At 43.1% G+C, this 17,465-nt stretch overlaps 1 protein-coding gene across 2 annotated transcripts in view; it reads right to left on the reverse strand.

The window, feature by feature from the left end:
• Nucleotides 1-11,209: 11,209 nt before the first annotated feature.
• The window catches only part of FKTN (fukutin), a 171,482-nt gene continuing 165,226 nt past the window's right edge, over nt 11,210-17,465 (reverse strand). Inside the window, exons 10-11 of one of the 2 annotated variants that reach the window (XR_015307228.1) lie at nt 15,652-16,937; nt 11,210-12,507 (exon numbers count right to left, since the gene is read on the reverse strand). Coding sequence is in view for 1 of the 2 variants with exons in the window: in XM_086951704.1 (XP_086807830.1) it covers nt 16,724-16,937 (214 nt within the window). In the remaining variant the exon portion in view is untranslated. Of the gene's footprint in view, nt 16,938-17,465 lie in introns of both variants that reach the window. The other variant, XM_086951704.1, reaches the window with a different exon arrangement.

Genomic DNA, 17,465 nt, shown 5'->3' on the forward strand with positions numbered 1-17,465 from the left:
TCTTCCAGATCGTCGGCTAGGTCCCACGGACAGGCTTCTCCACTGTTCCAGTCATGCTGGTAATGGGGAAGAGAGGGGGGACTTCAGTTCACTACGCCACCACTCCGTATTAATAGGTTCTTTTCTTCCCGTCCCCTGCCCAGTGTTACATTCCCCCCGCCCCTCCGCTGGTTTCTGCCGATTGGGAAGAATGAATTGCCTGGATAGGAAATCAGCATTCCCATTCTCAGTGCTCTTACGATGTATCGAAAAAGAAAAGGGTTGTAGAAAAAGGAACCACCTGGGTACTCTAGGGTTATGGGCTTTGGTCCTATTCATCCATTGTAGAGGAGTGTGATCTGTATAAAGTACAAAAGGCTTGCCTTCCAGGTAGTACCTTAATTTCTCCACTGCCCACCTTCTCGCCAACCATTCTCCTTCAATCGTGGGATATTTGCACTCCCTAGGATGTAGTTTCCTGCTAATGTAGAGGCTCGGATGTTCTAATCCGTCCTCTCCTATTTGGGACAATACCGCTCCTAACCCTATGTTCGAAGCATCAGTGGCTAAAGAGAAAGGTTTACTGAAGTTGGGAGGTATCAATACTGGGCGTGTAGTGATGGCCACTTTAAGGGTCTTAAAGGCTTGTTTGGCCTCCTCAGAGGGATTTAGGATGGAGGCGGGTTTAACATCCTTTCGTAATAGGTCTGTGAGCGGAGCTGCTCTCACCGCGAACTTGTCTATAAATCTCCTGTAATAGCCTATAAGGCCTAGAAAGGCTTGTATCTCTCTCTTTGTTTTGGGGAAGGGAGTATTCATGATGATTTTCACTTTTACCTCTTGTGGTGTTATGACACAATCCCCCAACATGTACCCCAGGTATTTAACCTTGGAGTATGCCGCTCTAGATTTTTTTGAGTTTATGTGTAATCCGGCCTTGTGTAGGGCTTCCAGAATAGATGTTAAGTGGGTTAAGTGATCTGACCAGGAATTGCTAAAAATTACAATGTCGTCAAGATAGACAGGCCAGAAGGAGGAAAAGGGGTGTAGGATGGTGTTCATCAACCTCTGGAAGGTAGGGGTGCCCCATGTAGCCCAAAGTGGTACAAAATGGGGTGGTGATGGACTGAGCATCTGAATCAATCATACACTCACACCCAGTCAAAAGATCTGGGTTTAATCCATCACCGTTCTTTAGCCCACTCTGCCACCCCAGTTCACACATGGCTATATGCAAATCAGTCTGACCCTGTGCCTCATGGGAACAGTCCAGCCCGAACTGCCAAGCCATGTCTTCCCTGGACTGGAAACAAGCTTCCGAGGACCGGTTTCTGGCATTCCAGCCGTCTTCAGCCCGGCTTGCTTGAATCCAGTGGCAAAGTGAGCAAGGGACTCACGTCTGAGCACACCCTGCCACACTTATGGTGGCCAAAAGCGGTACAAAAGGGGGTGGTGATGGACGGAGCATCTGAATCAATCAAACACTCACACCCAGTCAAAAGATCTGGGTTTAATCCATCACCGTTCTTCAGCCCACTCTGCCACCCCAGTTCAGACATGGCTATATGCAAATCAGACTGACCCTGTGCCTCATGGGAACAGTCCAGCCCGAACTGCCAAGCCATGTCTTCCCTGGACCGGAAACAAGCTTCCGAGGACCGGTTTCTGGCATTCCAGCCGTCTTCAGCCCGGCTTGCTTGAATCCAGTGGCAAAGTGAGCAAGGGACTCACGTCTGAGCATACCCTGCCACACTTATGGTGGCCAAAAGCGGTACAAAAGGGGGTGGTGATGGACGGAGCATCTGAATCAATCAAACACTCACACCCAGTCAAAAGATCTGGGTTTAATCCATCACCGTTCTTTAGCCCACTCTGCCACCCCAGTTCAGACATGGCTATATGCAAATCAGTCTGACCCTGTGCCTCATGGGAACAGTCCAGCCCGAACTGCCAAGCCATGTCTTCCCTGGACCGGAAACAAGCTTCCGAGGACCGGTTTCTGGCATTCCAGCCGTCTTCAGCCCAGCTTGCTTAAAATCCAGTGGCAAAGTGAGCAAGGGACTCACGTCTGAGCATACCCTGCCACACTTATGGCAGCCAAAAGCGGTACAAAAGGGGGTGGTGATGGACGGAGCATCTGAATCAATCAAACACTCACACCCAGTCAAAAGATCTGGGTTTAATCCATCACCGTTCTTTAGCCCACTCTGCCAGTTCAGACATGGCTATATGCAAATTCTGGCATTCCAGCCGTCTTCAGCCCGGCTTGCTTGAATCCCCCTTTTGTACCGCTTTTGGCCGCCATAAGTGTGGCAGGGTATGCTCAGACGTGAGTCCCTTGCTCACTTTGCCACTGGATTCAAGCAAGCCGGGCACAAGACGGCTGGAATGCCAGAAACCGGTCCTCCGAAGCTTGTATCCGGTCCAGGGAATTGAGCTACCTTTGGTATCGTACCTATCCATTTTTTTAATAGATTGATGTGAAAGGTCTGCCTCCTCGAAGGGGAGATCTGGACTCTGTAGGTGGTTCGCCCAACGGTGTCTATTATGGGATAGGGACCCAGCCATTCACTCCTGAACTTGTTAGTGGGGGAGGGTAAAAACACTAAGACTCAGTCTCTATTTTCTAGGGTTCTCCATTTCTTTCCTTTGTCATAGTATTTCTTTTGCCTATTCTGGCTATTTTCTAAGGAAGAGTATGCCAAATCTCTTAATTTGCTGAGCTTGGATTTCAGCTGTTGAGTATACTCTAGTAGGGTTTTCTGTTTGTGGTGTCTCTTTTGTTCCCAAGTGTCCTTAGTTATTTCTAATAGGGACCGAGGTTGTCTGCCGCACAGCAGTTCGAAGGCTGAACAACCTAAACTACTTTGTACCTGGGCCCTCAGTACAGATTGTGCTAAGGGTAGGACTTGATCTCAGTCTTTGTGTTCAATAGAGAGCATTTTTTTTAGGGTTGTTTTCAAGGTCCGGTTGTACCTTTCTACCAACCCGTCCGTTTGGCGGTGGTAAGCTGAGGTTTTTATGTGACTCAAATCTAGTAATTTACAGACTTCCCTCATTAATCTGGAGACAAAAGGGGTCCCCTGGACCGTTAAGATTTCCTTTGGAAATCCCACACTCGAGAATAATTCTATCAATTTCTCGGCTATGTTCTTAGAATTGGGTACTCTTAAGGGAAAGGCCTCCGGAAATCTAGTTGTGTAGACCACTAGGACCAGGACATAGGAATGTCCTTTTGCAGCGCGAGGGAGGGGCCCGATAATATCCATGCCTACCCTTTCGAAGGGATTCCCCAATATGGGGAGTGGTTGTGAGGGAACAGCAGGGGGCTTATACATGTTTCTTTTCTGGCAAATGTCACATTGTTTACAATAATCCTGGTGAATAAAAGAGCTTCAGCAGGTGTTGTGCAGTTTTTTCGGCACCTAAATGACCGGCAGTTAGGTCAGTGTGGGCATAAAAACAGGACTTGTTCTCTGAATTCCCTTGGTACTAACAATTGGAGGGAATCCATGGGTTTACCTAACCTATATAATAGGTCGTCTTTTATCAGGAATTTAGGGAAGGTTTGACTAGCAAGGGCTTGTTCCACATGTGCCTTTTCCCAAGCGTTAAATAGGGAAGCATCGTTAATTTGGGCAAAGTGGAAACTACGATCCAGTAACCAGGGTTCAGTAGACAAGAGGGATGGGCATGCATTCGGTTTTTCTGTTTTGTTTTCTTTAAGTACCCTCTGAAATAGGTCCAAAAAATCTGGGTTGTCTACCCCTATTATGAGGTCTTTAGGAAGGGAATCTACCACTCCTACTCTCACTGAACAAGGAGTTCTTCCCAAGGTGGGAATCGTAATGTGGGCCAACCGATAGGGTTTTACGTCCCCATGAACACATCTAATATAGACTAATGATTTGGGGATGAGCTGTTGGGGGAGCACTAGTTTCTTTTGGATCACTGACTGTCTGCATCCTGAGTCCAACAGCGCCCTTATTTGTCGTTGGTTGACCGTTACCCTTACATAGAAAGAAGGTCCCATCTCAGCGGTGTACATCACGGCCTTAGGTATGTACCCCACCTCCATTGGTTCTTCAGGGGACTTTCTTCTGGGACACATTCTAGCGATATGGCCCCATTCGCCGCACTCGAAGCACTGGGGCCCTTTGAAAACTGGTTCCATTCTCATGGGTTTCACTTTTGGCTGCTCTGGACCGACTTCGAACTTTCTCTCCGGTTTTGGTACTGCGGATATCTTTGTTGGTTTTTCTTGATCCCAAGGGAGGGACCTAGGCTGCGCTCGGGAATAATTGGTGGCCATCTCCACGGCTTGCTGGGCAGTAAGGCCAGAATGTTGCTTAAGCCAACGTTGGGTTCCGTACGGTAACACTTCCAGAAATTGTTCCAAGTATATACTTGTCATGATTTCTTCTTTGGACCTACTCTCGGGTTTAAGCCACTTATCGGCTGCCATTTTCAAACGGAGATATAGGGTCTTGGGGTTTTCACCGGGTATTCCTTTTTCTTTCCTGAACCGTACACAATAGGCCTCGGAGTCTAGTCCTAAGTGGTCCAGGATTATTTCTTTGATCTGTTGATATGGCGTATTCCCTGTGGCATTGGCCACCTGGTTCGCAGCCTGAGCTTCCCCGGTTAACAATGGGGCTAGAAAGAAGGGAATTTTTTCTTCGGCCCAATCACAGGCCCTGGCTGCTCATTCAAAGTTAGTAAAAAAAGCATCTGGGTCCTCCCCTGCGTTATATTTCTGTAAGGATACTCCAGAGGGGTGCGTCGGTGTAGCTCTTCGTTCCCCAACGGGTAGAGCACTGGGTTGTTGGACCGCCTTATTTAAGCCTTCTATTTGGGCCGTAATGGTGTTCTTAAAAACGTCCCTGTCTGCTTGGGCGGACGTCATTTGTCTTTCTACCGCCCATTCTAGCTTTTCTTGTCCCTTTATAAGGTGCTGTATTAGTTGGTCCATCTTCTGTTGCGGGATGGAAGGGGGAAATCCCACTTCTGACGCCAGTTGTGGCGTGGGATCAAAAATAGACCGAAGACCAGTTCGGGGAAGGTATGGTTTTATTTTGGAAAAGGTCTTTTTGTGGCGGGTTGTCAGTCTGTCTTTCTGGAAATCCCGGGGCTCAATGATGGCGTCTGGATCTGATCTTGTTTCGACTTGGCTATGAGGTAGTCTTCAGGGGGTGTTCCGTGCTTCCTAACAACTTCTGCACTGTAAGGCCTCGTTGGACTCCGCCAGGGAAAAGAAATAGGTACAGACTGTCAGGATAGGTACTCGATCTAGGTTTCCCCACAGGGAACCGGGTAAGTGCAGGGGACACCAGTGCTACGGTGCTATACACTTGAATATACAGGCGATAGTGAGGAGGGGTATATTTACACTATGAGGGAAAAAAGGGTTGGACAGTCGTTCGGGTACAGCTGCTGAAAACGAGGTTACGGTCTAGAAGATCCCAGTCTTCCTACCCAGCCCGCCAACGCTGCCGTACCTGCTGTAGCCACACTCCTCCCTCAGGAGTGTGGCACGGCGAATCACGGATCCGGTGGCCTCCTGGCTTACTTCTGTTGTCATCTGGTTCGCCTCCAAAAGCTCCTTCCTCCGCTCCTCCGATCCGCTCTTCCACTCTCGATCCTCGAAGGGTGACGTCACACGCCAGGACATCTTCTTCCGTGTTTTTACCCATTAGGAATCCCGCGTCATCAGGGGGCGGAGTCACGGTCTCTTGGGTCTTCCAATTAAAGGCGCCGTCATCTTCCAGTTCGTCTGCTAGGTCCCACGGACAGGCTTCTCCACTGTTCCAGTCATGTTGGTAATGGGGCAGAGAGGGGGGAGTCAGTTCACTACGCCACCACTCCGTATTAATAGGTTCTTTTCCTCCCGTCCCCTGCCCAGTGTTACAGGGGCATAAAGACAAGGGCATTAGGAGGAACGGTTAAGGTGAAGAGAAAGTGGTTAATGGTGGGTGCCAAAGAGCAAGGGTTGCTACAAGGGCTTGACACAGGGCTACTGGCTAGGGTGATGCTAAACAATGAGATGGGTATCCTTCAGACAGGATTACTGGCAAAACGAGGAGACTAATCGCTGATGGGATGACAACCGCGCAAACTTCTCTAGATTGCATATTGTTTTTTTTTCTTAATTGTACGTGTTCATACAAAATGAACATGTAACAATTCAATCCCTTCTAACATGTATAATGCTAGACTCCCTAATGCGACCTTGAAATTCTAAGAAGGAATCTTGGATCATCCTGCAAAGGCTTTGTGCAGAAAGGCAGACAACAAAAAGAGCACTGTTAAAGGAATTCCACTTATCTTTAATGTACAACTGCAATGTAGATTATAGAGATTGAAGCACATGAAAAACGGTCACGATGAAAGATCCAAGTAGAGCATTTTCTTAAGCATCCTATCACTGACCTAGGAAGACAAAGCGTGCTGCAGGAGACATAGGGTGGTGTGAAAGAAAGCCATTAATAAGGAACTAAACTAATGAAAGGGTACCTTTAACACATTCAGGAAATGTCCAACACAGAAGCCATTAAAATACTCCTTATGAGACCCGCTAGCACTATGATAAAATCATAATGAATAACAAATAACCATAAACGAGTAATACAACAATAGAATGATAAACCAAAGCAGCATTTTTCCTCCCCACCACTACCCAGAAAAAGTTAATTCACAAGCTTTAATGCAAACAAGAATAAAAATGCTACATGCCCAGCAGACAGACCTTTAGAAACCGATCCACTGCCTTGGGAAGTACAAGATAATTAAGCCCCTCTTGACACAACAGATGAAAAACTCTAAGGAACTGGGTACTTTCAGACTAATCATCAACTTTATTGGCCCTTTATTAAGGCAGTGTACAATGCCATGTTCTGAAAAGACTAACACACGTGGATGGGGTGTCCAGAACAGGTCTATGGAGGATCTTCTCTCCAACCAAAGCCGGCACTTCTGAATAAGCATATCAGTCATTTACCTCAGGGTTTTCAAGCAGAGAGCCCCTGGGTTCCTCACTCACATGCTAAACTTTTGAACTTTTAGACACTGTCCGTGGTAATTTACAACCAGCTCAAGAACAAAAAAGTGGAAAGGCAATTCTCCCCAAGTGACTACATCACATGTACTTGATGCAGGGCAGCTCATCCACTAGGGCGGAGGAGCGTCGACCTACTACCTTCACGCTGTGCGAGAAGCAGAAACATTAAATGGTAAAACTACCATTTTATGTTTCTGCTTCTCGCAGGGGAGGAGTGGTGTACCCACTCCTGAGTGAGCATGACTGGGGCCGCCCAAACCAGTCATGCGCATTTTGCCCTTTTTCCATGCAGGCTGCATGCAGCCTACATGCAGAAAACGGCCTCCCAATAGGTGCCCCCTAAGTGCCTCCCAATAGGCGTCCCCACCAATCACAACGCTGCCAGCATTGTGATTGGCTTTGGGGAGGGAGGCTGCCTGCTTCCTGTTCCTGCCAGAGGGAGGGGAGGAGAGCAAGAGCAGGAGCCATAGCCCGGAAAACGCGTGACCCGCGGACAGCTATGTTTATAAAAAATTATTAATTATTACATTTACCCCCACCTCGTCGCAATCCCCCACCCCGCAATTAATGCCGTACGCGACTGACTCGAAGAAAGAAATATTCTTCATTTTAAATGGTGCTATAGCACCGGTACTGGTAATAATATATGAAGTTCTTTTGGGTGCCTCTAAACCTCCTCCCCTCAACCCCCTGGCCAAACCGTCTGTTACAAAAATGTTAGAAAATGAATGAACATAAACATGGCCACCTCAAACCTACAATAAAGGAGCTTTAATGAGTACCAGTGATATTACATGTCAAATGTCTATTACGGTGTGCTATGCAAAAGTAATTTTAGAGCAATTTGCAGGGGTACCTGCCAAGTTTCCTTTCTAATCTACTTGCTAGCAGAAGCACTGCAATCACTAGGTGACACTGAAGGTGCAACAAAACACATAGGCAGCTCTTTTAGGGGTCTGGAATGTCTTTGAAACCCAAAGGCTTTAACAAACTATCTCTGTTTCAGAAGTCAGCTGAAAACAGGCTATTCTCATTAGCTTTTCAAAGATGGTGACAAGTAGTCTGATAGCGATGGAGGAATGTCAAAGGGCCCTCGCATTTGACTAGATTCTAACTACCCACAAACAACTACTCCGCAGTACCCATGTGGACAATTCAGCACTCAGAAGAGGCTGTAAGGTAAGGCATCACTTAAGTAAACTCACAAATGAGAATGTAAGTTCCACATCGTGTTACGTGTGAAGGGTTGCTGGTCATGCTCTAGAGTGGGGGCATGCCACTGCAAAGATTAAAGGCCAGTAAGCCTTCTGCAGTATAGCAGTGAAGTTTGAGCGTCACAAAGGTGGGGCAACTTAAAAATTAAACACCTGGTCCCGAAGCAAATTGAAACAGCATTAAAAAAAAAAAACAATGGCTAAAAGCAAAAATATGTTTTGGGTCTCAAAAAGCTCACATCGCAATAGTCGTCACTGGCCCTAAGGAGTCTACTCAGCGTGTGGATGTTCTCCTAGTGAAAGGACAGAATGCAGTCACTCGCAGTTAAGCTACCAATGGCTGAAGAGGGCTTCCCCATTGCCCCACGCTGTATGCTACAGTGGACAGAAGGAAAATGTAAATGACACAATATTAGACCATTCGATGAAATGGGATGGATGAATGTCCCTTCAAATAAGTATATTACACATATGATTTTATTAAAATCAAATGGTCTTGGTTAACGCCAGAACTAAAAAATTCTACTTCTACATGGCTTCCCTTCATTCAAAAGTAAATGGCTTATATTACTTTGTTGTCTATGTATTTGTCCTCATAATATGCAGTAAAGAATAAATACAAGACCATGGAAATCCTAAAGGGGACAGTGAGATCGCAGGGTGGAATTTAAACTAGTATGTTGACCAGGGCAAGACTTTACTAAAATTTGGAAATCAGACACTCAAATGTAAACTTTCATGTAGTACCTAATATGCTATTCTTTTACAGCTTTATTTGTTACGAACTTAAGGAACAAAAGGTATGCGCAGTCATGTACTGAGCATAGTAATGCAAATGTTAAATAAAAAGAATTAAAAAAATATATACAAATATTTTATTAACAAGATCATTGACGGATGACAATATCTACAAAACATTAAGGCAGCTAGAAAAAAAGGATGCAACTGCATGCAAACTAACAAATTAAATACATTTGCCTGCAACTCTTCCATTTGCAGTGTTACCCTAAATATGTGCTATGGAAATAGTTTCAACCAACCTACCTTTATGTGTCTAGGCACAGCAGCTATGTAAGATGATGATATACAGAATACATAAAGTGCCAAAATTCGCATAAATCTTTTTAAATGCAAGGAGTAATGGTTTCCAATTAGTCACATCTCATCACATTTTTAAACAAATATGAATTAAAGCAGCACGCAGCACCTTTATCACTGTACCAAATGTGTGTGTTTATTTGTTTACATCAAATAATAATGTATTTTGGTTTTGAGGGGTTAATTATCCAAATAATTAAATTGTTATAATTTCATGTCACATGAGTAAACCTTTGTCACTATACAGGGCTGATTCTATGCCCACTCGCCCATTTGAAGTCAAAGCCCTTGCCTCTGGATCAACAGACCTTTGCAAAGAAAACAAAGTGTGAGGCGTATCTTAGCAAACTGATGAAAAAGATTAATTTAGTGCAGCAGTTGGCTCCATTGATACAGTGGTGTATTAGTGCATTCAAGCTCGAAGCAGCCATCCTCCGGAACCTACCCAAGTCCGCTTTGAGCTTTAAATTCGCTTTATTACAGATTTAAGGTATTAAATGTTCATAACCTAAACTTTTGGACAACATACGTTCCCACCAGTGGCCGTCTCAGGAGCACAGCGCAGAGGTGCAAGAGAGCAGTGCGCCTGTTGTGAATGATATTGTGGTTCCCTTTTATGCGCATGGGATGTATGGGTCAATGCCTGAGCTGCAGACAACTTCTGTTGCTGCTCTGATTTTGTGCTGCAAAGTCTTAAGCTCGTGCATTCGGAGATGAGGTATGGATTGTAGACAGCATTCTTCCAGTCACACTCAGGAGCATAGCTTCGTTCTGAACTTGCACAGACGTGACTGGTTTTACGCCGTACCAGAGTTGAAATTCATTTCAGTGGATCCCCTTTGGTAGGACTTCTCCAGTGGAAAGTTCCATGCTTCTACCAAGAACAGCCCTGTGCCATTCTTATGTGCGTCCTCGGGATACCAAACTCAGTCCTACCTGTTGTTATAGACTATAAAAGTTCACTTTTTTTCTTACTCATCCTGCTCTTGAAGCATTCTTTCTCACTTACTCACTTTACTGGAATATGCCAAAAGCCACCGTACGTGTCCACTCGTTAGTGAGGACAACATTTGCACACTCAATTATCCAATGAAAAATATCAAACACAATACCTTTCTTCTGTCACTGTTCGTCCTGTTTTAGTTCCTTCAGAATGCCCTTTCTGCCTTTGAATACCAATTGAGGGATAAACCCCAAGTACTTTTGCTACTGCTTGGCCTCAAAAAGCATTCATCTAGTTTCTACATACATGCAGAAAAGCCCCACGTAGACAGATTTCAGAATAAGGCCAGTGATGTTTTTCATAGAAAAAAAAACTAAAATGCTCTAGAAATTATAATACTCTGGAAATAAAACTGTAGGCACCAATAGAAATGCAACTAAGTGCATGCAGAAAGTTGGTGGTTGGAGGTGCTTTGGCCAGAGAAGACATGTTAAATTTCCTGTCTCCAGGAAGTGGCACTTTAACGGTTAGGTTATAAAAAATAAAAAGTTGAAAGTAGTTGCTGCGCTGACACTACAAGCTTTACCATAAGAATAAAATATTTGATCCATGAATAGATCTGATAGTGTCCTGGAAACTAATGTAAATGTCCACTACCCTTTAGTAGAAGACGATAGATTGGCAAAAGGAAAATATTTGATGGCCCACTATTGAACCTAAACATCATTCTTACAAAAACACAGAGGGAGGCCACCCACGTGAAATCACACAAACACCATAAATACCAGAAGTTTCTTAGTCAAAAGTTAAAAACTAGTCTTGTAAATAATTGAACAAACACTAAAAAAAGAAAAAGCTCCAAAATCAAGTTCTACAAACTAAATAAAGTTTTTCCTTAATATTAAAACGTAATCCAGAGTTTCTGAACATTTAATAGTAATTCGAAGGTACTCAGAATATGATCCTATTGAACCGTGTCCTTCACATGAACGTGCTTGTGTTTTTTTTATCCAGATTTCTGCAGTTTTCAATTGTTTTTTTCTTTTCTCCTGTAGTCTCCAAGTCCAAGAGTAAATCCAGCTCTGTGCTCCCAGCAAGTCAATTCTACTCTTTGCTCCCAGTAAGTCATCTCTCAAATACTGCTGTTCAGACTGAACCCAGCATCAGCTGAGGTGGAAACAGATACCAGGACCCTCACCAACTTGCCTCAGGATTGGCACCACTATTTGAAAAGCATCGATCCTTTTCCTTGTGGACAGGCATAATTTTACATTCTGCTTCTCAATATGTGCCTTCACTTAACCCACTGTTTTCATGATGAAAGTTTCAGGGGCAAATTTGGTCTATTATTTAACAATGGTATCTCACATACCTCCAAGTCAGAAGGTTGGGGACATTGTAAGTAATTTGTTGGGGGAAACAATATAAAAATCTAAAAGATAGCACATTAAATATACCATTCAAAGTAAACAATGCAAATATCTAAGGGGCAGTTTCAATCCTATAGACTTTGTGGCAGCTGAAATGAGGCACACTCAATCCAGACTGCTTTCTAAAAATGATATGGGATCACATTCCAGGTGTAGATGACAAGTGCCAAATGTTGTCTAACCCTGGCTGTTATAATAGAAGGCAAGAACCAATTAAATCTCAAAACTTCAAACAGCTCAAGAAAGGCTGTGAACAAAGTCTCTCAAGAAACCATGGCAAATCATCACTAACCTCCTTTCTTTCTTCTATGGAAAAAAGAAGCAACAGGTGAGAGACAATCAGGTTTCTCAGATCTTGGTTAGGACTTGAAAACAACAAAACCCAGAAATAAAAAATGTATTTCAAAGTCTATTTACATTAATGAAAAATGACCCTCAACAACACTTTGAAGGAAGCACCATTCTGCTGTGTCATGTCCACGACTCTAGTTTAAGAGCAATGACATGATAACATTTGCACTAGCCAAGTGATGCAAGTAAGGTGCATCTAACAAAGCTTTGAATGACAATAATTACGTTTCTCTATTTAGTTTGTGCATGTCATTTGCATGATCACTAGACCAATGGTAATCAAACAAGGAATTTCATTCCGAAAATTTGGCTTAACATGGTGTTTAGAATAAGACAATGTGTAAGCTTTCTAAGTAAAAAGTAAATAGTAGGAACAGAGCTCCTTACCTACATGTGTTTAGTAATCATGGTGTATGGACCACAAAGCCACAGTTGCTGTGAAAGATTCACCACCAGCGCAGGATGACCTCTAAAGAACTAGAAATATTAAGATAGCTCTTTCTTCTACTATCCCAGTATTTGCCTAAAAAGTTGAAATACTGTTTGTTAGAGTGACATCCTTAGAAATCAATCTACATCGCTGTAGTCAAGGACTCCTACATGGAAGAGATTTACATTTACATTTTAGGAACATGATTTTGCGGAATTCTGCATTTAATTCTTCATGTTCATTCTAGCAAAAGATACTACAGTCTCTCAGCCTTTGATTTAGGGTGCTGGGGTGAAGATATCCGGAGGTCTGTGTTGTAAACTTGCTATCCTCCCAACATGGCCACCTGCTGTCATTACACCTTCCTCTATGTTCCTTCCTACTAAGCCTCCCAGAATGCCTGTGTACATTCTATGTGGTACTTGAATGTTCCACACTTGTCGGTTGATGGTCTTGTCAGCTGGTGAGGTGTGTTGCTCTGCTGTAACTTAATAAACCTAACTTGTAACTACTAAGAAGTGTCCTGCTGCCTACCTGAATAACTTCACAACATTTTGGCGACAATCTTGGCTGACCAGACCAGAGGCAGACCAGAGAAGAAGACCAAGAAGAACAGCCCAGCATGAGCAACACCTCGCACCAAGAACCCACCTAACTGCGGCCAGAAACAAGAAGAAAAGCTACAAAAAAACATTGAAACTTAAGAAAGCCAGCAGAAATGAGCGCAAGTAAAAAAATAAAAAAAATAAACTAAACTATGAAGAAGAAGAGTCTAAATCATCCGCAATGTAATCCAAGTAAAGAAACAGAGAAAAGGCTTACCGGAGCATTTTGAAACTACAATAGGCAATTAACACGAGAAACCCGAACGAAGATAAAAGAAACCGGTAACTCTATGAAACCTGCCAGAAGAATTCCTCATCTGCTGCTAATAATTTGTAAAAAGAAGCATTTCACCTGAGAAATCTGCAAGATCGAAGTAAAACACTTTTCAATCAAACCAAGAATAAAATTTAAAAGAAACCAACCGCGATCTATCTCATCAAAACGGAATGAGCAAAAACCTTACTTGAAAGACTCTGGTACATCTTTCACGAAGGGTCACCTTTTTCAGTACAAAGGGACTTTTCCGCCTACCGGCAGGTGAGCATTCCTGTAACGCATGGACTGTTCTTGGGAAAAGATTTACTCAGTCTCTCTTGCCCTTTTTGTTTTCCGAGTGATCCTTCTGCGGCGCAGTCATCCTCATACTGATGACGACGTAATAGAATCTCCGCTGGTGCTAGCGGAGAGTCAGCGTGTCCTATGTCACACGTCATGACCTTCTAGCGCTTCTCCTTGTTGCCTGGCTAACAGCATTTGGGTCGAGATGAACTTTCAGCACGTCTTTGCGCACAACGTAAAGCGGTCATATTTTGTATAGTTTCTTCCGCAGTACCGCCGAGTAATTAAAGGAAACTGCCAAACTAGCATGAGATCGTAACGCCGGAGAGCCTGATAGAAAGGGGCTGCCTTTACATACATTTTCTAATGAAGTAAGTGATGGCCATCTCTGAATCTGAAGCCGTGAGGTAGGCACTAATTTATATTTCATGGTAATTGTGCGCATGCTTTAAACAGACTCGTGTTTATCCCTGCTAAAATCCGTCCGTCTGCTTACAGTAGAATTTTGTAATAAAGAATAAACAAAGTCCATTTTATCAAGTTTGCGGTGCGTTGATGGTGCGCTATCTCTACAATCTAAAGGCAGTTACAGTGTTAATTATCAGACAGGAGTGTCATCTGGTGGGTTTTTAAAGTATTTTATCTGTGGATTTGTTTCTTTTAATGAGGAATTGGAAGGTCACACTATAGATCTTCATTTGAAAGCCAGAACAAAACTCAGGCAGTACGAGTACATTGAAAGCAATATTTGAGAATAATAAAACTTACTGCTGCTTTGCTTGGAATGCATGCTTGTAGAGGCTCAAGTGCATACAGTTATGAAGCATCAATGGGGTGTATGGAAACAGTTTTACCGGCATAGCAGCTAAACCCATTGCAGTGTATAAATATTCCATGGGACAGTGACTGCCAGTTCGGAACAAGGAAAGTAATGTACTGTAGAAATGGTTTCAAGACTATAGCTGTCAACTCAATACCACAACAGAGTCCCAAGACCTAGATGGAGATTTCTGTGGTCAAAGGGGACAAAGGGCCAAGAATGAGCAGTGGGCGAATGTGGCAGTGAGCAAAGGTCCCAGAACCACGGCGGAAAGGCAGAACAGAGAGCCCACAACAGTCCCAGAACCGTCAGTGGGCAAAAGTTGAAGTGGGTAAACACCCTGTGCCACGACAGGGTGTCCCGAAACCTAGATGGAGAGTCCTGTGCTCAAAGGTCCCACTGGAAAAAAAGGCGTCATCCCAGAACAAAGAGTGGACAAAGGTCGTCCTAGTGGGGACAAAGGTCGTCCCAGAGCAAAGAGTGGACAAAGGTCAGCCAAGTGGGAACAAAGGTCATCCCAGAACAAAGAGTGGACAAAGGTCATCCAAGTGGGGACAAAAGTCATCCCAGAACAAGGAGTGGACAAAGCTCGTCCCAGAGGGGACAAAGGTCGTACCAAAACAAGGTTTGGACAAAGGTCGTCCAGGAGAGCACAGAACAAGGTCTGGACAAAGGTCGTCCAGGAGAGCATAAAGCCCATGACTGGTATGGTGACCAGAAGCGGGTCAGAGGACCTAGAACTGGGTCTAACGTTCCACATCAGAGTCTAGAAACCAAATCTAAAAAAAGACCATCAACCAGAGCAAGAAAGAAGTCAACAACCGGTTAGAGGGAACCACAACCAGACAAGGGATATTTAGTTCTAAATGTATACATGCTTCAACAACATTACTTTCTTGTCATTTTTTTGCTGTAATTTCTTAGCAGAAGCATTGTAGCATCAGTTGAACCTTTAGCTTCAACTTGGAGCGTAAAACAGGTTGAAGATAGTGAACTGTCTCTTTATGCTTTTGCTGGTCAAGGAATATAGGAGAAAGTGGACTGCTTTTCCTGTTTATCACTTTACGGGGAATAGGTGGTGGTGATACCTATTAGTTGTTTTTGGGTGATGTGCCTCGCATCAAATTTCACTCTTTACACTCTTTGCCTCTTAAAGCTCATTTACTTTCTCTATCTTAAAAATAGTTATAGACGTTGACTTTACCTTCTCTTTCCATTATAAAGGAGTAGGATGTGTAATACATTTCTAGATAAAGGAGGAGGATTTGCAGTAAACATGTGTTCCTCCCAACATGGCCATCTGCGGTCATCAGTCCTTTCTAGATAAAGGAGGATGTGTTGTAAATTTGTTTTCCCCCCAACATGGCCACCTGCTGTCATTACACCTTCCTATATGTTCCTTTCTACTAAGTACCCAGAATGTCTGTGTACATTCTAGTACATAGAATGTACTAAACTTGTTGGTTGATGGTCTGGTCAGCTGGCGAGGAAAGTTGCTCTGCTGTAACTTAATAAACCTAACTTGTAACTACTAAGAAGTGTCCTGTTGCCTACCTGAATAACTTCACAACAGTCTGCTGCCTGCTTAGAAAATTACTCTACATCGGAGGAGTATTCATTCAAACCTATGACATATCCATATATAGCAAGTACTGCTACGCTAAAACATTTATTAATTTAAGGCTTCATGTTATAAAATGTAAACTTTGCAAATGTTATGTCTGCACTGATGGCAATCCCGAAGTATGAAGAGCTTTACATCAGTCTGGACAATGTTTGCTTCAGTTTCAGCAAAGAGAGAATGAAACAAAAACAACTAAGCTTTGTGCCACACAGCACAAAGTTTACTTTGCACTTCTTGATCTACTGATAACGTGATTACCATTTTCTGTTACTTCTAGTACTCCGATTTCCTTTTCAACATTAGATCTGTATTCTATTCTAACACTCAGACTCGTTGCTATGATAGCAATGAATAAACAAACGCATACTGTTACCATAACGCCCTGAATAACACTGCAATTTTCCTAAGGCAAATTAGAATGTATAGTTTCTCCTAGTTGCAGTAGGAGACACAGCATAATTTATGTAGCCTTAAGTTCCATCAAACACAATATATTTTTAAGACACATGGAAGAATATGAGAGCATGTACAGAAAATCAAAGGCAAATAAAGAAAATAAAACTTGTTGAAATTCTGAGGGATATGTGGCGAGTCCGTCTTTGTCTGGTTACTTTCAGTACAACTGAATGACGTCATCCCATTCATCCACATGCCACATCCCATTGGGTATCACATTCGGAGGAGAGCTTTTCCAGTCCCACTCCTTCACAGGTACGTCCCAATTTTTGCCATAGTTGGCTTCAATGTAACCAAGTGTTTCACAAGGGACCCGTACCTTTATTTCAAGAAATTCTGTCCAGCATAATGTAAATTTAGGAAACAGGTATCTACAGAAAAATGATAAAAAGAAATGTCACTGAAAAGTGAGACAAATGTGTATTACACACCTACTCATGCTTTTGAAAAGTACAATGCATATCATTATATAAATGAGAAATAAAGCCTTTCCCATGTCAAATTATAATTCCAAAAGCAGCATCAGTAGGTAAAAGTCCACTTTATCATCACATCTATCAAATGTCAACACTTTCAAGAAAATAATCAACACTAAGCAGGTCATTTTGTCTTCCTTCTCGAGAACCTTTGACTTAACCACAGAATCTTAGAAAAAATACTGAGCTGCAAAAACAATTCTAAATGTAGGTACTTGATAGACAATTCCTAAAATACTATAAATCGAGCTGAAATCTAGGATCCAGCCAATTAATTTTGGAATGTTTTTTCCTTCATGAAAAACGTAATTCCAAGAGGCCAAGGATGCATCACCATGCATGCACACACAAAGGTGGGACTACATTGAATGCTTTTTCTGAAAGAAAAAATATTCCAAGATGGCCATCTATGCCTGTGCATGT

The sequence above is a fragment of the Lissotriton vulgaris genome, unplaced genomic scaffold (assembly GCF_964263255.1).
Source record: "Lissotriton vulgaris unplaced genomic scaffold, aLisVul1.2 SCAFFOLD_2325, whole genome shotgun sequence".
In the NCBI taxonomy this organism is placed as follows: Eukaryota; Metazoa; Chordata; class Amphibia; order Caudata; family Salamandridae; genus Lissotriton; species Lissotriton vulgaris.